The sequence below is a fragment of the Eleutherodactylus coqui genome, chromosome 5 (assembly GCF_035609145.1).
Source record: "Eleutherodactylus coqui strain aEleCoq1 chromosome 5, aEleCoq1.hap1, whole genome shotgun sequence".
In the NCBI taxonomy this organism is placed as follows: Eukaryota; Metazoa; Chordata; class Amphibia; order Anura; family Eleutherodactylidae; genus Eleutherodactylus; species Eleutherodactylus coqui.
Window position 1 is genome coordinate 108177150 of NC_089841.1, and position 21926 is coordinate 108199075.

Here is a 21926-nt window from a genome sequence, read left to right on the forward strand (position 1 = left end):
CATGGATTGTAGATTTGAAGAATGTTGTACATTATAGCACCGGATTTTCAGTGCAGAATCGACCTCTTCAGATAAGGGGGTGAGTTTGGGACCATAATTTGCACCAAATAGTGCAGTTTCTGGTACGGATTTTGCACTGCAGATCTGCTGCGGACAGTCCACAGCACATTCCGCCCCAGAGACAACTTGTGTATGTTCCCACATGGCAGGAGACTCTGCAGCAGGCTACTGATATCTGTAGCTGCTAAAAACACCACAAAATTGTCAGTGCATTTTTTGTCATGGATTTTGTTGCTGAAATACTGCATATTTGCTTCAGATTTTATCCTTTGCTTTGTAAAGGGCGAAAGCCGCTGTGCCGATTGGCAGCATTAATTAACATGCCGTAGTATTAAAATTCACACTGCGTTTATGTTCCATTGTGAAACTTTGTGCAGTGTGTGTGTGTGTATGTGTGTATGTGTATATATATATATATGTACGTACATACATATATATACAATTTTTTTTGTTAGTTTTGTTTATTTTTTATATTTTACAGCTGACTAACTGGAAAAAGTGGTTAAATTTTGTCTGCTGCTTATGGCCCAGAAAAATTATCGTATTTTGTGGCCCATAAGATGCACCTAGGTTTTAGAGGAGGAAAATGGGGGAAAAAATATTTTGAACTCGCGCAGACCAGGTAGTGAGGGAGGTATTACCGCCTCGGAATGAAGTATATTCCACTAGGTCAACCTGCCATTTAGAATCCAGAGACAGCTGAGTGTAAATGTAATGGTGATCTTATTACTTGTCACCCAGCTTTCCAGGAGTCCTTTCCAGGACTAGTTATAGCAATGTATGTGGTATACATGCTTGCATACCTCTGCAGTTGGTATTCAGGATCCTGGAAGAGCTGAGTGACAATGTAATGATGATTCCATTAGTTGTCACCAAACTTTTCAGGAACCCTGTATGGCATGTCTAATTATGGTGAGGTATGATGTATACATTTCAGCACAACTAGGCACCAATCAGCTGTACTTCCAGGCGTCTCTCCTCCGCTGCTACAGAGCCAGGAGCTGTGTGATAAGGAGTGGAGGAGAGCTGATTGGTGGAGTCAGGGGAGCAGCAGCAGTCACTTCAGGTACTCAGTAATCAGCAGTTTGTATGGGTGGCTGTTATGGAGCCGACCTGCGATGCTCATCGCACAGCAGGGGTGAAGAGCCGCCTGGACGAACAGCTGATTACTGTGTGCTCCCTCGCCTCCACCAATCAGCTGTTAGTATGGGATCCCCTGCTATGTTTGTGGTCCCGGCTGGCGGTTGTGTGAGAAGGACGTGCGATCCTTCTCACACAGCTGCCGGCTGGTCAAAATTTCGGCACGTTTGCCCTATAGGACGAACTGACTTTTTCGTGTGTGTGTGTGTGTGTGTGGTGTTTGAGGGAGGTGCGTTTTGAAAAGCAAAAAATACAGTACTTGTAAATTTATTATAAATAAGCCATGCACAAAATAGTCTTGACACTCTTTGAATAGCCCATATTAGTAAGTGTACCTGTGTCCACTCAAAATGAAAGTGACTGTTTAGAAATTAATCCCCACTCTTAAGTTGTCTTCTAAAAGGTTTTACCAAGTAAGCTAAGGTATATATGTAGTGCTATATACAGGTATTCTTGTATCTTGTCACCACCAGCAGAATGGGTGGAGAGCTAGTGATGGGCTGTATCCGTGCACTGTATGCCTACACACTGCTGAGTGGCTGTGTGCAGCCAGGCCCTCAAAGGTCCTAGCAGCATTATTTACTTCATGCTGAGATGGCTTACGGTTAGGGGTTGTTTCAGTGTTAGGGATTACTTTAGTAGCTGTTAATCCTTCCATGTCAGAGCTGGCTTCATGAACATGGAAGCATTTACAGCTAATAATACAACCCCAACACTGAAACCAACCCTAACCCTCTATGCCAGGCACACAATCTGTATAAATATTATTCTACAAGGGTGTTGATGTTTGAAGTGATGAAGATAGGTCATCAATAGTATTTGTTTTTTTTCTGGAAAACCCCTTTCATTTGGTTTTATCCTGTAAGTTATTTGAAGTATCCAAAAACTTTTATTGCGGGAAGGAGCTCTGGGTGAAGCGGGTGGTGGGTTGGTCTCATCCTTGGAAAGGAATGTTGTGTTTGACACCTGAGGGCTCCTTCACACTGGCGAGGGCGCACCCATTCGAGCGTAGGTCTGCAAAGCCCCATTGAAAACAATGAGCGCGTCGTACCACGGCTTTAGGCCATGTTCACACTGGGCACATTTGCAGCAGATTTTCTGTGCGAACCCTCCACATGGATCCACGGCATTTACAGTAGCGGCAAAGTGGATGAGATTTTAAAGATCGCGTCCAAATACTATGGAAAAAATCCACTTGTGGAAACCCGCATGTGAAAATTGAAATGTGGTACAAATTCCACACCAAATGGTCTGGGTTTTGTTGCAAATTTTCAGCTGTGGACCTGCTGCAGACCTTCCGCAGCAAATCTGTCCCATGTGAACACGCCCTTAGGTTCTTCTAAGTCTACATTGAGTAGGTGCCAGTAAGGTAAGTGTATTTGTGGGTAAGCCGTGCTCTCTGTTAATCATAATGATCTGACGGTGAAGATGGACATCAGGATAAAACAGGAGCCCATTGTTATTACTCTCACAATTTTAACAGAATCTAGAACATTTGCCACATTCCAATTAGGAACATGACATCTTATCTCTAATAGGCCGTTGTTAAAAGCTTTATTCTCATTTTTCCTTTCCTATCTGCAATGTCGTCTTCAAAGTGAACTTTCTAGCACAGTTCACAGTTTCACATAAATCACTTTAAAAGTAATTGATTTTTCTGATGAACTTGACAGTAGTTGAATAATTAGTGCTTTATTTAAAGCTTGCATATGTCAATCACATACCTTAGATTACTTAAAAAGGGAGAGATTAACTCCTTCAGTTACTTTTTATAACAGCAGACAACTGTAAATTGGTTGAGCATTTACAATTCCAGTCGGGTGGATTAATAAAAAAAAATATAAAGCTGTTTAACACTGAATGAAAGTGGAACACATCGGAAATGTCTTCCAGCTGCTCGCCTCCGTTCACAGTAAACAGGCAGTCGTTCTTAGATGAATGACTGCCTGTTTACACTGGCTGATTATCGGCAGGTTTTTATGCCTGTGTGAATTGAAGGTAAGCTGAATTAATTTTGTTCAATATTGTTAAGTTGTTGGCCGTGTTTACATTGAACTGTTTTTAGTCAGTTTTGCACAATCCAACTATCATGTTTCCCCAAAAATAAGACACTATCTTATATTAATTTTTGCTCCAAACAGGTACGGTGTCTTATTTTTTGGGGGGGTCTTAATACTCATCTAGCAGGCGGTATTCAGGTCTCTCTCGCTGGGCTGTGGTGCTCTGGCAGTCTTCCGTGTCGTCCTCTCCGTGAGGGAGAAGTCTGGTAACTGGGTTTGAATACCCCGCCTCCAGCAAGAGATTGCTGTGATTGGATCTTGAGCATTGCTGCTCAGCCAATCAGAGCTAGCGCTCGATTAACCAATCACAGCCATTCAATAATGTTATTCTCTCTTAGCGCTGGGGACTACACGGCAGACTTAAACCTCAACAGATATGGATGGTCAGAATATATAAAAAAAAGGTTACAGCGGTAAAGCTTTGCGTCATCTGACTTAAATATTTCTTCCATTGTATTTTATCTCTCAGATGGAAGTGACTCCCGGTAACCGAATTGTCCAATTAACCGGTTTTAGAGGTACTGAGAGAGAAACGCTGAGCCACCTACTTAGCAAACTTCCCTGTGTTTTTATTGATTCTGAGGTGAGATAAATGTTGTGCATAGTAAAAATTATTTAGATTAAATTTTTAAAATATATATTTGATAACCGGGTTCATTCACATGAACGTTATTTCACGCACTATGTACGCGCATGTAATACGCCGTGAATGGAGAAAATGAAAATACATTGATTTTCATTGACTAATTCACATTAGTGTTTTTTTATTGCATATAATACACACACAAAAAAGAATGTATACCCGCTTGGAGTGCTCAGCTGTATATCAGCTGTGTGCTCTGTGAACACAGCTGGAGTATGCAGAAAACAGCGCTGCAGCTGTCTTCTGCATACCCGGCTTGGAGCGCTCAGCTGTATGCAAGCTGAGCGCTCCAAGAAGTCAACAGCTGTATATAGAAGACAAGCGGCCCGGCTTGTCTTCTGCATACCCTGCTCGGAGCACTCAGCTGTTTATCAGCTGAGCGCTCCGAGAAGACAACGGCTGTATGCAGAAGATGGCGGTTCCGCTTGGCTTCTGCATACAGCGTGAGCCTCTATTTACACACTTATGCAAAGTGAACGCTCAAAACTGCCGTTTGATCGAATTATGAGCGATCATCTTGCCGTGTAAATGCACACAACGATTATCACTCAAAGGATGTTTATTGAGCGACTTTTGAGCGATAATCGTTGTCTAAATGGGCCGTAAGTATGATTTGATTCCCAATTCAGCCAGTCAGTAAACAGTTTTGCCCCAGAAAACCCCTTTCAGCTGCCAGATCTGCTTTAATGCTATCGGCAGACATCTGTTGCTCGGGATCCCTGCTGATGAGCCTGTTGAATTGACAGCGGTGCTCAGGCGCTCCCTTCAAAGTTTGTTTGTTGTGAAGCAGCGCAGCATGAACTTGGTGACGGATTCCCTTTTAACAATTGTTTTTTTGAAACACATTGCAATGCCAGAAGGATGGGGGCTTATTGATGCTTGTATGGCTTGGCAGAAGTTGCTAAAGACTATATTTTAATTGTCTTATCTGCCCAAATGAATAGATTAGGTTTTAGGAAAGGTGCATTAAAGAGGTATTCCAGGACTTAGAAAAAGTGGGGTTTTTTTTAATGTTTGGCATGGACCCATCGCTGGGATTCCTTTTCATTAGTAGATTCTCAGGTACCCTTATTTATGGTTAGCACAGGAAGCAGAAACCGCTGACCATGGCGCAGGTTGGAATTGCAGGCATATCTTCCTGGGAATTCAGTACCAACCCAGGCCACTGCGCTATGGTCAGCGCTTTCTGATTCCTGTGCTGTCTGCAGTGACAGCGGCCAAGGGAATCGGCTAACTGGCAAGGATTCAAATGGTGGGTTCCCATTGGTCATCTATTGACGAGCTGTCATTCCTCAATGGAAAAAAAAAAAAAGAAAAAGGTGCGGAATACCCCTGTAATAACCAAAGTAATTTCTCTGAAATCTTTTTAGACCTGGTGAATATTAAAAACAGATTTGATAAAGGTGTTGTCCAGATATCCTTAGGATAGGCCATTAATAGTAGATGAGTTTGCCACCTGGGACCCCCACAATTTAAGTGAATACCTGTAATACTAAGCCTGGCCACTGCAGTGAAAGCGGAGCTGCCTGCGTCCTGCAGAAATAAGCTCAGTGCATGACCACACACTGGCCCAGGGAACAGCTAATCAGCAGGGGTCCTATCAGTAAAGCCTTGCTGATCTCCTATTGTTCACCCAATCCTGTGGACAGCCCATTAGTAACTTACAACTGGACAACCCCTTTAAACGACTAGCAGTGTTATGGTTCTGTCCATTAGCCATATTTTTAGCTGTAAGGACAGGATAAGACGTCATTCTGAGGCCAAGAGAGATTTATATGTCCGTTGTTCCTGGATGGGATCCAATTTCGGCCTTTCTATATATAGAGCTAATGAAATAGAGCCACAGAGTGCATGAGCCTTAAAGGGGTTGTCCCGTGAAAGCAAATGGGGTTCAGCACTTCTGTATGGCCATATTAATGCACTTTGTAATATACATCGTGCATTAAATATGAGCCATACAGAAGTTATTCACTTACCTGTTCCGTTGCTAGCATCCTCGTCTCCATGGTGCCGTCTAATTTCAGCGTCTAATCTCCCGATTAGACGCGCTTGCGCAGTCCGGTCTTCTCCCTTCTGAATGGGGCCGCTCGTGCCGGAGAGCTGCTCCTCGTAGCTCCGCCCCGTCACGTGTGCCGATTCCAGCCAATCAGGAGGCTGGAATCGGCAATGGAACGCACAGAGCCCACGGTGCACCATGGGAGAAGACCTGCGGTCCACCGTGGGTGAAGATCCCGGCGGCCATCTTCGCAAGGTAAGTAAGAAGTCACCGGAGCGCGGGGATTCGGGTAAGTACTATCCGTTTTGTTTTTTTTTTAAACCCCTGCATCGGGTTTGTCTCGCGCCGAACGAGGGGGCTATTGAAAAAAAAAAAAACCCGTTTCGGCGCGGGACAGCCCCTTTAAGGACTAGTTCGTACTTGGCATTTTGGTAGCCAAAACCAGTCAAGGACCATTGCAGTGATTACTATAAAGTATATTTGTGTTCCTCGCTCTTTCGATTTCCATTTATGCTTCATTGTTTAGTTAATTACAAGAAAAAAAAGCATTTGTGGGCCTAAGCATTATGAAATGTTTTACCCCTTTAAAAGGTATTGTCCTGAATTAGGAAAAAAAAACATGGCTGCTTTCTTCTAGATGCAGCACTACAGCTGCCCGCAGGTTTTGTGGGATGTTGCATCTCTATCCTGATCACATCAATGAAGCTGAACTGCAGTACCAAACACCACCCATGGACAGGTGTGGCGCTGCTTCTTAGAAGAAAGCAGCCATGTATTTCTTATCCTGGACAACCCCTTTAAAGGTTATCCCATTTGTTTTTCAGAAGTTTGAAAACTGTTCACACCTGATTGCAAAAGCACCGAGTAGAAGTGAGAAGTGGTTAGCAGCCTGTGCAGCAGGTCAGTTCTATCTCATCACATCAACACCTGGGTACTTCAATAGTCACCTGAGGGGGACAAAACTACAAGACGCAGCTGCTACTAAAAGTACTGGGGTCTGCAGACTATGAAAAGGCCCCTACATACTACTAATCAGCATGGGGGCTAAGATTCAGCCTCCACTAATCTAACATTGATGGTTTTAAAGGCTATGCACACCTCTGAGCTATTTTTTCCTTTTTAATCAATTTTTGGAAATTATAACTTTTTGTAATTGGGTTTTCATTAAAAATCTCTGATTGTTTGCTGTTTGTGGTGTTTTCCATCACACTGCAAACTGGAGGACTGACATCTTATCATCTATGTAAATTCTATCAGCCAGAGTAAACTGATGGGTTATTTCTCAGCTTCTCCCCTAGCCTGCTTCCCTGCTCTGTAGGTGCATGCACTGCCTTTCCACTGAGCTATCACAGAGGGCTGTATGACAGGATGGTGGAAAAAGTTACTATTAGGGCACCTTCACACTGGCGATGAAGTCGTGAAGTTATAAAGCCAATGGCTTTCAATGGCTCACTTCACATGTGTGATGTTTTAACGCTTGCGATGCCGCATGAAAACAAAATTGCAGCATGTCCGTTATTTTCGCGATCTTGCCCATTGTTTCCAAATGGGCCAGTGGCAACAGTGCCGGCCTCATTAAAAACAATGAGAGAAGATTGCCATCCCATGCTGCAGCTGTGACAGCAGCAGCAGGGGATTCCTTGTGGTTAGTCCCCTCATCACTGAACACCCTGCCGCTACTGTCACAGTATTCAGTGAAGAGGGGACTACTCCCACAGGAGATTGTGATGTTCTTGCTATGTTTTCAACGGGGTCGGTGCTGCTGCCGGCCCTGTGAGAACAACATCCAGGGGTTTCGCATCCAAGGAATCCCCTGCTGTAGCTGTCATAGCAGCAGGGGATTCCCCTGCCGCTACCATCACAGTAGCTGCTGCTGCTCCATTGAAAGCAATAGGATGAAAGGAACCTCCACGGGCACGCAAGGCTTTTTTCACCTGAAACCGCCTCGCATCCAGGGGTTTTAGAAGGTTTGTGAGAGCAATATTGGGCTGTGAATCACAGCCCGATATTGCTCTCGCTAGTGTGCGGGAGGTGAAATTCACTCCAGGGCAATTTTCTGCCCTTTGTAGAAGTGGGAAGAACAGACCAGCAGTTACTCATAGAGATAATGAGATAGCTGTGTAGTATTGAGTGGGCGTGATTATGCTACAGTTTCAGGGCTCTTTTACACGAGCGTAGGCGATTTTTCGTCGGCTGTGTCACGGCCACAGCGCGACCGAAAATCGCATGGATGGGCGCACAAATGCGTTCAGACGGCCCCGGTCCGGCTAGTATACGCCAAGCCCTGGATACCATTCGGGCAGTGGCAGAAACTAGTATGCTAAGCTCCTGCCTCTTCTGGCTGCCAGCAATGGAAGGGGGCAGGGTGGGAGCTTAGCAACTAGCTCCCACCCCGCCTCTACACATTGCAAACAGCCGGCAAGGGGTGGACAGGAGGAGGGAAGGGGGTTGGAGTTTAGCAGGCACGCTACTAAACTCCCTCTCGCCTACCTTCTCTGGCAGCTGTCATAGGCTCCCACAGGAGTCTATGGCAGCAGCCGTATACCGGACGGAAAAAATAGTTCCTGAACTATCTTTTCTGACTGGTGTAAAAGTGACTGACTGAAATGCGCACCATATGTGCTATCTTGGCTGACTGGGCACTTTCACACCGCAGGAGTACGCCTATCTGAACTGATGCATTGTAAACCTATGCATCAGATGGGCAGCATATATCGGCCAGCTGTGAAAGTACGGCCGATATACACTCATTTGAAAGAGCCCTCCGAAAGAGAGGAGAGGGGATATTAGCCTTGTGTACATTCAGGAGAAAGGCAAGCTGATCAGTGCTGGGAGTTTCCCCCAGCTAGAAACTTAAATGTAGGAGAGCCTTCAAGCCAAGTATGAGGCTTTCTAAATGCATGAGAAGGGAAAACTGAATGCAAAAAAAGAGATAATTGCATAATTTTTTTCTGAAGAGACTTAGTAAAATGTATGTATTGATTTGCATGCTCAAATGTTTCCATAGCCTCTAAGGATAGGCCATCCATTTTAAAAACTTGAATGCCCCCTTTAAGTAGATATGTTGCATATCTATTACTGCACCATCACAGCGTAGTATGAGGGACGGGACACAATTTAAGTTGATTTTTCATTTAATCATAAAAATGTTGTCTGTACTTAGTGAGCCTATACGCTAACTTACCTGCCAGCCGAGAGTGATTGATAGCTTTTCCAGTGTAAAGGTGGATGCTGCTTGGTAACTGGTCTCAAAACATGCCTTGGAGTGGGCATCACAGTTGATGTGACCTATCTGCTTTAGAGTAAAGGCTTTGGTCAACTTAGGTTCCTATTTTAGCAAACTGCATATACAGCATTCCCGTAATACATAAATATATCATCAGAATTTTAACATGTATGAGCCACAGCGGTCTGAAAACGGAGCAGAAGTTTATCTCCCCCACGGCGGCCCTACGGTGCAGTTATTCTTGCTGTGCTATGGTCATAGTACATCTATATTGCTGTCTTACTGGCTTACTATATTGATCTGGATAGCTGTGTTATCTTAAGCTGTTACCGAGGAATAAAGTAAGCTACTTTTTGTACTCTAATGAATGTTTTTTCTTTTGTATTCCCTTTTATTCTTATTATGTAAAACCCAACCCCAAATAATTAAGAGGAACCCATCCCTGGCATTATTTCGAGGCTCACTGCCTAAAAGAGGTTAAGATTTAATTGGTGTTCTGATCATCCTTTTTATTAACTATTTGTACCCAGTATTTTTTATTTTTTTGTTTTCTTGGCTCACAATTCATTTACTTTCCAGGAAAGTGGGTACTGACTAAAGAGTACGTAATTAACAGTGCAGAAAGCGGCAGATGGCTTGATGAGACGACTTTCGAATGGGGATATAAAATGGAAAAAGACGCCCATTATTCACCTCAGATGCAATCTGCACCAAAAAGATGGCGCGAACACCTGACACACACTAGTGCTCTAGGGGCTTTCAGCAGATGGAAAGTGACCCTTCTTATTGAGAAAGCCGATAAAGAAAGGGAGGTTTTTTTAAGGTAGGATGCAATGCCGCTTTCTTAAAACCAGAACATAAAATACCTCATCCCTTCATTTCCTAAAGCAGCCTTCACTTTTTTTCTTTTTGTCTTTCATGTTTTTTTGTGTTTTTTCTGCAAATACCACATATCTGACTGTCACTGTCTGGTTTATAACATGACATTTATTCTAAATAAGAGGAAACGATGCCAGAAAACGCCAAAATGTTGAGTCCTGCTAGAACTAAAACCTTTTCAAAATAAGCGATTGAGCGCATACAGATATTACCTTATATTTATATCCTTGTCACCGAATATAGTGTTCACAAAGGAACATATGTAATGTAAAAAAAAACTTTTTGTAGTGGTCTACAGATTCAATGGAGAGTGACTGTGATTGTGATGAGACTACAGGCCCTCTGTCATACTTGTATGGGATGTCTAATTAGTACACCAAAAAGGGGAAAACCCATATTAACAAATACTAATCAGCAATCAGCATTGGATGCCGGGCTTATAGTACAGATGACATTATTTTTGACAATGTGTGAATATATAGGAGAACGTGAACCAGGTAAAACATGTCTTCATGTTAAAATCGGTTCTCTTATCCTGGGACTCTGCAGGTGCAAATATACACTGAATGGCCACTTTATTAGAGACACCTGCCTTTTAACAATTGGAGTTACCCTTGTGGAAAGTGGTCTTAGAGTGCGGCAGAAAATCAAATGATCAAGTTTTCTGGAGACTAGTTTCAGGGCTTATTCACACGAGCATTTTTCACGGCAACTCGATATATGCTACCATCTAGCTTTTACGCCAGACAGGGAAGTTAGGCATGGAACTATCTTCCTGGTCGGACTACGGCTACTGCCATAGACTCCTATGGAAGCCAATGACAACGGCTGGAGAAGGGAGGTGTGAGGGAGTTTAGCAGCGTGACTGCTAAACTTCCTCCTTCTTCTATCCTCCTCTCTCCTCCCCTCTGGCTGTTTGCAATGGGAGGGGGCGGGACGGAGATGGAGCTAAGCTCCACCCAGTCCCCTCCCATTGGTAGCTGCTGACAAGTGGCAGGGCGGGAGCTTAGCTCTGCCTCCTCGCCCTCTCATTGCAAACAGCCGGAGGGAAGGAGAGAGGAGGTGAGCCAGTGAAGGGGAGAGAAAAGGGGACACAGCTTAGCAAACTAAGCTGTCTGTACCTGCCCGACAGCATATACGCCAAGCCTGTGCAATACATGATAGCGTATATCAACCGGCCATAAAAACGCCGGCCGATATATGCTCGTGTGCATAAGCCCTCAGTGTGAATTTACATTAGAATGGGTAAACTAAACAATCTGAGCAACTTCAAACAAGGCCTGGTCATCGGTGCTAGATTAGTCGGGGCAGTTAAAAAATAAAGAAAACCCCACATATTTGGTATTGTCGCGTCCGTAACGACACGTACATTAAGTTGCACATGCTTTTGACTGTGCACGGAAAAAAGCGTTTAAAAAACGCTAAAAAACTGAGGCAAAATGCTAATTTTTAGCATTTTGCCTCACTAAAAATGCAATAAAAGTGATCAAAAAAGCCCTATGTACCCCAAAATGGTAACAATAAAAACTACAGCTCGTCTCGCAAAAAATAAGCCCTCATAGAGCTCCGTACATCAAAAAATAAAAGTTACAGGACTTTGAATGCAGCGATTTAGGAAAAAAAAAAAATTTCCAAAAAGGGTTTTTATTGCAGAAAAGTGGAAAAACCTAAAAAAAAGTAAGAATTTTGGTATCGTTGTAACCGTACCGGTCTGCAGAAAAAATGGAATGTCTCATTTATGCTGCATGATTAACGCTGTAAAAAAAAATTAAAAAATCTATGGCAGAATTGATGCGTTTTCTCTCCCAGCTATCATTTAAAAAAAAAAAAAAGTTTTACAATATAGTCTATGTACCCAAAAATGACGCCAATAAAAACTACAGTTCGCCACGCAAAAAAAAAGCCCTTACACGGCCGTGTCGACGGAAAAATAAAAAAAATGGATTACACCTACCTGATAATCAGGTTTCCAGTCGTCTCCACGACACCACCAATTGAGATTGCCTCCTCCTGATAGGACAGGAACACACTGAGAGGTTAAAAGCTCCCCCCCTTCCCCACTTTCCTCCTTACGAACTATGTTACTATGTTATGCAGCGGTGTACTCCCGAAAAACCCACAGAACCATAGGTCTCAGGAGCATAAAGTAAGTGGATTCTAACGAATTGCCGGGGTAGGAGCTCAACTTAAATTTCTTCCCTTAATCGGGGTTTTTTTGTTGATTAAAAATTATATTATATTATATATTTATTTGTTTTTTATATTATATTCTATAGTTTCTTTCTATCCATTTAGGGGGGGAAGGTACGGGTGCTGTCGTGGAGACTCCTGGAAACCTGATTATCAGGTAGGTATAATCCATTTTTTCCCCCAGTCGTCTCCACGACAGCACCAATTGAGACGTACCAACTAATGGGATTGCTGCCGAGAGGACTTTGCGGCCGAAGGCCATGTCCTCGTCCTGCTGCACTTTTACCCTATAATGTTTAATGAACGTGTGAGGTTTTTTCCAGACTGCGGCCTTGCAAATTTGCTCGACCGAGGCTGAGCTATGTTCGGCCCATGAGGATGCTACTGACCTTGTAGAATGGGCTTTAAGAGCTAAGGGGATTTCCTTCCCGAGGGCCTTATAGGACTCTATGATGGCCAGGCGGATCCACCTGGCTATGGAGTTTTTTGCCGCTTTGTTCCCTTTATTTGGGCCACTGAACTGGATGAACAGGTTGTCGTCCCGCCTCCAGTGGCTTGTCGCATCTATGTAGCCTAGGACTGCTCTCCTGACGTCCAGGCAGCTTAGGATTTTTTCTTCCTCGTTTTTTGGTTTGCTAAAAAATGAGGGAATTATTACGTCCTGGGACCTATGAAAATGTGATACCACCTTTGGCATGAAGGCAGGGTCCGTTTTAAATATTAATTTGGAATCCGAGATTTTTAGAAATGGGTGGCGAATGGACAGAGCCTGAAGCTCGCTAACCCTCCTTGCAGACGTGATGGCTATTAGAAAAACGGACTTGATTGTAAGCATTTTTATCGGTAGTGCTTCGATCGGCTCGAATGGTTCCGCTGACATGGCCCGTGGAACCCAATTAAGGTTCCAGTCTGGAACAAGTTTTATGGGTCTAGGTCGTAATCTAGCTGCTGCTGTCAAGAACCTGTTGACCCATCTATTGTCCGCGAACTTTGTGTCGCATATGGCGCTAAGGGCTGCGACCTGAACCTTCAGGGTACTTGGAGAGAGGCCCATCTGTAGGCCCTCCTGCAAGAATTCTAAGATCAAAGGGATGCTCGGGATAGACTCCCCGGAATCCCTTCCCTGTCTCCATGAGGAGAACCTTCTCCAAACCTTCTGGTAGATAAGGTGGGTCGTCTTTTTTCTGCTGGACATTAACGTTTCTATCACTCTTTGTGAGAATCCCTTCCCCCTTAGTGAGGATTCCTCAAGAGCCATGCTGTTAAGTGGAGTCTGTCTAAGCCCGGGTGGTTCAGTGGCCCCTGTGATAGCAGATCTGTCCAGGTCGGAAAGGTGACTGGGTCCTGAACACTCAATGTTGTCAGAAGACCGAACCAACTTCTCTTGGGCCAGAAGGGGGTCACCAGGATGAGCGTGCATACCTGGGTTCTGAAATGTTGTAAGACCCTGGGGATCAGCAGTATCGGAGGAAACGCGTACGCTAGCCCCTTTCCCCAGTCCTGGCCTAGGGCGTCTATTGCTGTAGGACGATCTCCTGGCCGGAGGGAGAAGAATTTGCCTACTTTGGCGTTCTCCCTGGTTGCAAATAGGTCCAATTGTGGGGACCCCCACCGGTTGGTCAGGATTCTAAATGCCTCCCGGGAGAGAGACCATTCTCCTGGGTCTATCTGCCTCCTGCTGAGGAAGTCCGCTTTTTGGTTTAGCGTCCCTTTTAAGTGGGTTGCCGTGATCGAAAGGATCCGGCCCTCTGCCCAGTGGAAGATTTTCTGCGAAATGTTTTGCAGGGCAGGAGACCTTGTGCCCCCCTGGTGCCGAATATGGGCGACCGTGGTGGTATTGTCCAACAGTATCTTTATATGCTGGTTCCGTAGCGAGTTTCCTAACTGCTGTAGGACCCGCCATACGGCCTGTAGCTCTCTGTAATTGGAGGATTGTTCTTTTATCCTTTGGGACCACGGGCCCTGAAAGAACTGGTTCCCCACATGCGTTCCCCATCCCCAGGCGCTTGCATCCGTTGTGATGTGCGTGGCTGGGTTTTGTAGCCAATGAACCCCTTCCTGCAGGTTCGCTGGGAATGTCCACCAACGCAGGGATGTTTTCACTGTGTTTGGGATATACATTTTTGTCCCTAGCGAGGACTGCTTTTTGTCCCATGCGGATAGGACGGAGGCCTGTAGAGCTCTGGTGTGAGCCTGGGCCCATGCTACTCCGGGAATGCATGACGTTGGGCTTCCCAGGAGAGACATGGCTTCCCGAATTGTGCATGATCGTTTCTGTAGGAAGGATCTGACCAGCCTTTGGATTTTTTGTATTTTTTCCTCGGGCAGGCAGGAGCATTGTGATTCTGAGTTGAGCGTTATGCCCAGAAACGTCTTCTTCCTGTCGGGGTCTAAGCTGGATTTTTCCCAGTTTATGATCCATCCTAGAGACTGGAGGAGTTCTAGCACTATCTCTAGGTGCTTTGTTAGTAGTTTCCTGGACTCTGCTATTATTAAAATATCGTCCAGGTAGGGTATTATTAGGATCGACTTTTTTCTCAGGTAGGCAGCTACCTCTGCCGTAATTTTGGTAAAAATTCTGGGTGCTGAGGAGATCCCGAAAGGCAGGCATCTGAATTGGTGGTGCTCTATTCCTTTGCCCATATCCACTGCGAACCTTAGGTATCTTTGGGACCCCTCGTGGATCGGTATGTGGAAATAAGCGTCATTCAGATCGATGGACGCCATGTAGGCCCCTCTGGGAATCAACTTTATCGTTGAAGAGATGGACTCCATTTTGAATTTCCTGTACTTGACACAGGTGTTCAAAGGCTTCAGATTCACTATCATGCGGTGTTTCCCGCAGGGTTTTCTTACTAGGAAGAGCCTGGAATAATGGCCCTGAGTTTCCTCGTTTTGCGGTACGGGGGATATTGCGTTTAGATGTTGCAGGTCCCGAACGCTTTGCCTTAGTAAGTGTAACTGTCGCCCCGAGCCTCCTGTGATGATGAATTTCCTTCTGGGGAGGGACACCAGTTCTATCCGGTATCCCTGCTGTAGGATCTTTGGGATCCATGGGCCTTCGCAAATTGTGGCCCATTGGTCCACAAAGTTCCCCAGCCTTGCCCCTACGGAGCTGGCGTCAGGGTCTCTGCTTGGGCTCCCCCTGGTGGGGATTAAAGAGGATATTTTTCCCTCTGCCCCCCTTGGGGTAACTCCAGCGGCCTGTCTTGCCCTTGCCTCGGTAGGCCTCGGGCTGTTGCCCTGGGGTTCGGAAGAAGGTATTCCCTCTCTGCGGCTTTTCTTCCGGGAATCCCTTCTTTTTGTCGGCCGCCTTCTCCAGGATTTTGTCTAGGTCTGGTCCGAACAAAAACTGACCGTAGAATGGGAGGGCGCATAGTTTATTTTTTGAGGCCAAGTCGCCTGACCATGATTTCAGGCATAGTACTCTTCTGGTTGAGTTGGATCGGGCTGTAGCTTTTGCCGAGAGTTTAACCGTTTCGGCCGCGGCATCCGCTAGAAAATTTGTTGCCATGCGCAGGATAGGTAGGGAATTTAGGATCTGTTCCCTTGGCGTTTTATTGTTTAAGTGTAGCTCCAGCTGTTCTAGCCATACCCCCAGAGTGCGCGCCACGCAGGTGGCTGCAATCCCTGGCCTAAGTATGCTTGCTGCTGCCTCCCATGATTTTTTTAGAAGGCCTTTGGCTTTGCGATCCATGGGATCTTTTAATTGTGCGGCGTCCTCAAAGGGCAAGCTCGTCCTCCTAGCTACTTTGGCCACTGGGACGTCTACCTTGGGTATCTCTTCCCAGCTTGTGCAAACTTCCTCCTCAAATGGGTACCTTCTTTTTACCCCTCTAGCGGAGAAGGAACCTGCGTCTGGTTTCTTCCACTCCTTTTGGATAATTTTAATGATGTTTTTGTGGACAGGGAAGGTATGTTTACGCCTTCCCCTAGTCCCCCAAATATCTCATCCTGCAGGGTGCGTGGCTCTCTGGGCTCTTCCATTTTTAATGTAGCCCTGACTGACTTAATTAATTCTGTTAAGTCGTCCTGATGGAAAAGGTATCTTTTGTAGTCCTCATCGTCTGAGGACTCCTCGGCCGCCTGTTCCTCTTGCTCCGATCCGATAGAACTCTCGGAGTCGGAAGGCTCGTCAGGAACATACGCCTTTTTCTGGCGTTTCGCTGGCAGTGCCAGCTGTGACGTTAGGGCTGATCGAACCTCCTCCTTCACCAGCTTCCTAACGTCATCCAGGAATCCCCCCGATTCCTCTTTGACTAGCCTAGCTACGCATGCCTTGCATAGAGGCCTCTGGTACGTAGCTGGCAGTCTCGTCCCGCACTCCACACATTTTTTGGGTTTTGTTCTGGGGGGGGATGTCTTTTTTTATCCCCCTGACAAACAAAGAGGGGAAAGTATTTTTTGCAGGTAAATATGCAATTTTTCCATATACCATACATTGGATTTTGCATTTTGTATTTTTTGCCGCACTGGCTACTTACGGCCGCTGAGGCTGAGGTTTCAGCTATCTCTGGGGCTGGAGCACTCATTACTATACCGTTGCTGCAGACACCCTGCGACCTGTAGTGCTGGTCCACCTTCTGGCTTCTCTCAGGTTCCTTATTTTGAATTTTCGCGTTCCTGCGCTAAGCCCCGCCCCCTCCGTGCGGCTCCTGATGCGAGCGTGATGACGTCACCACGCTGGGCACGTGACGCGACGCCCCGCCCCCCGCCGTCAAAGGGCTTCCTGGAGTGCCGCGCTGCCACTATACGAGGAGGAGGCGGGGGACTGAGGCTCCCGCTTTGAACCCCCCATGGGCCGCCGCGGGAGGAACCTGGCCCGGGGGTTACCACCCCATGTGGCGTCCCGGGAGTCGTCTGGCTGGGAAGGGAGGACAGGCTGACCCACTGCCCTCCGATCCGCCCGTGAGTAGGCTTCCGGCTGGCTTCTCCACCAGCCCCTCTCAGAGATCCTGCCTCCTGGCAGGACAGGAAGACACTGAGGAAAGTGGGGAAGGGGGGGAGCTTTTAACCTCTCAGTGTGTTCCTGTCCTATCAGGAGGAGGCAATCTCAATTGGTGCTGGCGTGGAGACGACTGGGGGAAAAGTTATTGCTTTTCATAAATGGAGAAGAAAATCCGCCAAAACTTGTTGCGTCCTTAAGCCCAAAATAGGCCATGTCATGAAGGGGTTAAAAATGGCAAATTTGGGGGGGGGGGGGGGGGGGGGGTGTTAATTTCATGACACTTAAAAATTTTTGAAACTTTTCAATACATTAAATGTTGCCATTGATAAAATTCAGCTCATTCCCCCAAAAAGCAGCCCTCTTATGGCGCTGCTGACAGAAAAATAAAAAAAAAGTTATGGCTCTTAAAAGGAGATGATGAAAAAAATGAAAACCAAAAATTGTTTAGTAGTTAAAGGAGTTATCTCAGAACAGACAATTACTTTAATAAGAGAACCGCCCGCGGTGATCAGCTGATTGCTGGGAGTTTAGCTGTCAAGAGCTTGTCATTGGCTGATAGTGTAATAATACATGGAAGCTGTAGGGGTGAGTTTGCCAGAGCAAGAGCCACAGCTTGTTGGCTATATACTATTCTGCATGGGAGTGGAAGGTGGAGGATAGAGAGGGGTGCAAGTAGAAGGCTAGAAACTAATGGGGGAGGTTACAACTGCCTTTATTGAGATGTAGCTTGGGACAGCAAGTGTGTGATTGTGACATTACTGTAGTGGAGAGGTGAGTGTGCTTGAATAGGATTCCTCCAGAGACCACTGTATTTAGTAGTAGAAGACCTGGTGATTTGCATTCATGAAGCTCTAGGACTAATTTTGCGCTCAGTATTTCTTCTGGAAACACATTTGCAAATCTTCAGCAGGAAATTCCTTTAAATGTTCACTTTTTGGTCACGTTTAAAATGCTACAGTTTGGGCGGTGGCATCTGCAAGGACCAGCGAGAGTCTCTTCTTAGAATGCTGACACAAAACTAAACTGCACATACTGGAAGATATTGGTTATTTGCATTTTTCTAATCTCACTATAGCAGACCTGCTGCAGTGAACTACATGTAGTCATGTTTTCTGTTGCACGGCCCCACTGAACTGAAAACCTTCTGGTACTTGTTAGTGAATGGACCTTGGTAAGCAAGGAGATCACACAGCTGCTGTATTCTCTACACTATGGGCATTTAACTCTTCTAATATCTGCAGTAATGAGACTGTGAAAAATATCTATGTAATGCTTAAAAACTCTTTATTAATGTACGGCGCCCCCAATCAGTGGTGGGAATGATTTTTAGTACTCTGTACATCTGTGTATAGTTGGTCAGGAGCAAAGTGGACGAAGAGATGTGGAAGCCAGTCTATTATCACACATCTGCTATGTGAGGATGTCCTAATTCATACTTCTCTTACAGAGTTCTTACGGCTGGACATGCGGTTGTATACAATGCACCCAGTGCGGATGAGGAGATAACACACGTGTTTACTAATGAGAGACGCTTTCTGCAAGATAGAACGGATAGAGTCTACAGTGCTCCGTATTACTCCGTGTTGTATGTTGGGAGATATCTGTTAGAGGTACAGTTATTTATGCTTTTTTTGGCTGTAAAATACTTCCTAGTTCTTTCTATACTCCAACAGGAAAGTTTATTATAGCACTATTTTACTTCCAGTGGCTTGTTCTTGGTTAGAGGACACTATATTGCTCCTAATAGCTGACGGAGGTCAACTGGCATTTTTGTAAGACTCTCATAAGTGTAATTTTAGACATTAGAGACCAGAAGCGTACTACAAATCGAATGCCAAATACCACATTTAATAAATATTTCAGTGAGAATTAAAAATGTAACTACTGTCTTAATATTGCTGGTAATGTTCTTAAAGGAGGATTTGGTTGTTAAATGTTTGTTCAAGTTTTCACCCAGCCACCGATATAGAGAATGCAGGTGTCCTGTTTGCCCTACTTCTGTTTACTGGAGGATCCCAGCTCCTACTTGATCCTACTGGCTGCCCCATTAAAAACAATGGGAGAACATCACAATCTTCTGCCGCGACTGTCACAGGGGGATTCATTCGGCCCCACAGGGATGTGAGGCTTTTTTCATGTGAAAACACCTCGCATCCAGGGGTTTCCACATAGATTGCAAAGGCAATATTGGGCCGAGGTTCACGGCCAGATATCGCCCTTGCAAATGGGAAGGAGCCCTGACTCTCCCTAGCGGCACTGCTGGCTGAAGCACAACAGCGCCACTAGACTTAAAATAGGAATGTTGACCTTGCCTGACAGCTCACCCAATGCATCAAACTAAAATGTTATGATTTTAAAGTGGTGGCGAGGATGTCACAAATCTAATGATACCAAAATCATCCACCAAAGGTCACACAAAGGGGTCAAAGTGTGGGGCAAGAAAAGCCTGCAGGCTTTTTAATATTAGATATACATGTAATACTAAAATCTTCAGGTCCACCGACTGTACACGAGATTCTATCACTGACATTGTAGCTGCTTTCTACGCCCAGAGGGGCTGATTGGGTGACAGAGAGCCCCTTTCCTCTGTTTACCTGCTTAGATGACCCAATATTATTAACACCAATCTTGGACATTTAACCCTTTGGATATCTCCAGTTTCAACCTTTTCCAGGTTGTTGTCATGTGTATAGGACATCTGTAACTGCGATTGTGCGCATTGAGCTCAGCTTGTAGGCTTTTTCCTACGGACATTCCTTTGACTTTTGCTGTACGTACATGGCTAGGGGCTGGAAGGGGTTCTGTAGAAAAAATGTTGTACACAGAAATACCAGTAATGCAACCGACACAAACTGCGTTGATGGCAAGATAATTTGACAAAAGTGGAGCTAGAGCAGGGCCGCTGAAGATTTTTAGGTTTGAAGTCTGAATTTTCGGATTGTACAATTTCATAGGGCGTCATAAAAGAGGATATTTCATACAATAACACTCGATTCATTAGGAGAATGGATGTCGCTTGCTCCTATGTTTGGCACTCCATTTTATATAATGAGAGTACCGAAAGCAGCTCGGCATTTCACAACTCCTATAAAGTACTGTATGATGGAGAGCAGCACGCTCCATGGTTGCATCTCCTCCAGCTCTTGTATTCTGCAGTTCCAACCTTCAGACATCTATGGACTATACCTGCCTTTTTATGAATGTTAGTTTTGCGTCTTTCCTTTCTATGTAAAACATGTTCCCAGACATACATATATTACTGAATGGCATAAGCAATGTTAATCAGAAAGTTCAACTTTCGTAAATGATTATCATTGATTTTATCTCACAGATAATTGCATATCCCGATTGACCCACCTGATGGCCTCTCTGACAGTGCATCCAAGCTCTCATTTTTAATCTGGAGTAACAATGAGTGTCCAGTATTGTGTATTAATTTCATTGACCTGCAGGCTCCGTTCATGTCGGTATGGGGCAGAACAATTACTGGACCTCTTTATTTCCTCCTATATCACCTGCCAGAGCGGATAGCAGGGGAGACAAAGATACTGTAAATATAGCTAAAGAGTATGAATGTCTTAAGCCCCTTTTACACAGGATGCCCCTTTTTCTGTGTCTGAAAGCTGTCTCATTGATGATCAGCTCTGTGCGTTTACACCAGAGCGATCATCGCTTAGAGAATGGAGTCAGAGCAGTCTATGAATCGTTCTGGCCCGTCCGCCTCCATTCACAGTCCATGTACAACGGGCAATTCACTAAAGAATCGTGCCATGTCAAAGGGGCTTTACTCAACCAGGGAATACCAAGCCGTTTCTATTTGTACAGATAACTTGCTAGTCCTGTGACTACCAGGGACATCTCTGCATGGGAATAAACTAGCGGTGGAGATGGGAAATGTGTAGTTGACTGTTTTTCTGTCCTCCCAAAATGCTGAAAAGGAATGAAGACCAGGTCAAATGGAGCGCCAAGTGGTCTCTGCTGTCAGACACAGTGATGCGACCGTGTTTGGGCAAGATGCTCGGTATACAGTAGTCACCAGTCCGCCTCTTCGGCACGACTATGTCTGGATATTCATTTTTTCATGTTAATCACAAATTGGAATTTCTAATGAGCTTTATGTAATGTTTTACAGGACCCAATAAGTGACACACCAGTAGATATGACCGAAGAGCAGATTGCAGAATTAAAGAGCTCCATATGGAAACGGTTTTGTGTGGCACAGGTTGGTTATTTTAGGCTGAAAAATATACCACCTTTCAAAAGTGAAAAATGAGAAGCCTGACAGACTCCATTGTATATCAGTGAGATCTGTCATATGTGTTATGGCTTCCCGAAGACCCGCTTGCCCCATTGGTGTGCATTAGCACCATAATTTGCTGCATCCGTGCAGCTTTCAGTGAGGATCCCTTTCTTTATGTAAAAAGTAATAACACAAATTAAAGAGCAATTATTTTTGGTCAAATTTGAACAAAGTTGAAATATCAGTTATTAAATGTCCAGTGAAGACAGATGGCAAAATTCATCAAAACTTTCCTTTTCCAGGCATGTCATCACAGATATACAGAAAAGTGTAATGGACATTCTGAAAAACGTAAGGTAAGAGTAGGTGCCAATGCTAGATGCCTTTTTATTTTTTTTCAACTACTAGATATCTGCAGCCATATGTGTACATAATTTTTTTTATTACAATGCTATTAGATGGTGGTATGCTCTTAAAGGGGTATTCTGGGCATTTGCTACTGATAGCCTATCCTCGGAATAGGTCATCAATAATTTATTAACGG

The 21926-nt window shown here is 44.9% G+C and overlaps 1 protein-coding gene across 1 annotated transcript in view; it reads left to right on the plus strand.

Annotated features, from left to right (window-relative positions):
* Positions 1 to 3729: 3729 nt before the first annotated feature.
* SLF1 (SMC5-SMC6 complex localization factor 1) overlaps positions 3730 to 21926 on the plus strand; it is an 81199-nt gene continuing 63002 nt past the window's right edge. Inside the window, exons 1-6 of the mRNA XM_066603000.1 lie at positions 3730 to 3843; positions 6724 to 6799; positions 9705 to 9948; positions 18590 to 18752; positions 21275 to 21364; positions 21685 to 21738. Coding sequence (XP_066459097.1) covers positions 3730 to 3843; positions 6724 to 6799; positions 9705 to 9948; positions 18590 to 18752; positions 21275 to 21364; positions 21685 to 21738 — 741 coding nt within the window. The remainder of the gene's footprint in view (positions 3844 to 6723; positions 6800 to 9704; positions 9949 to 18589; positions 18753 to 21274; positions 21365 to 21684; positions 21739 to 21926) is intronic.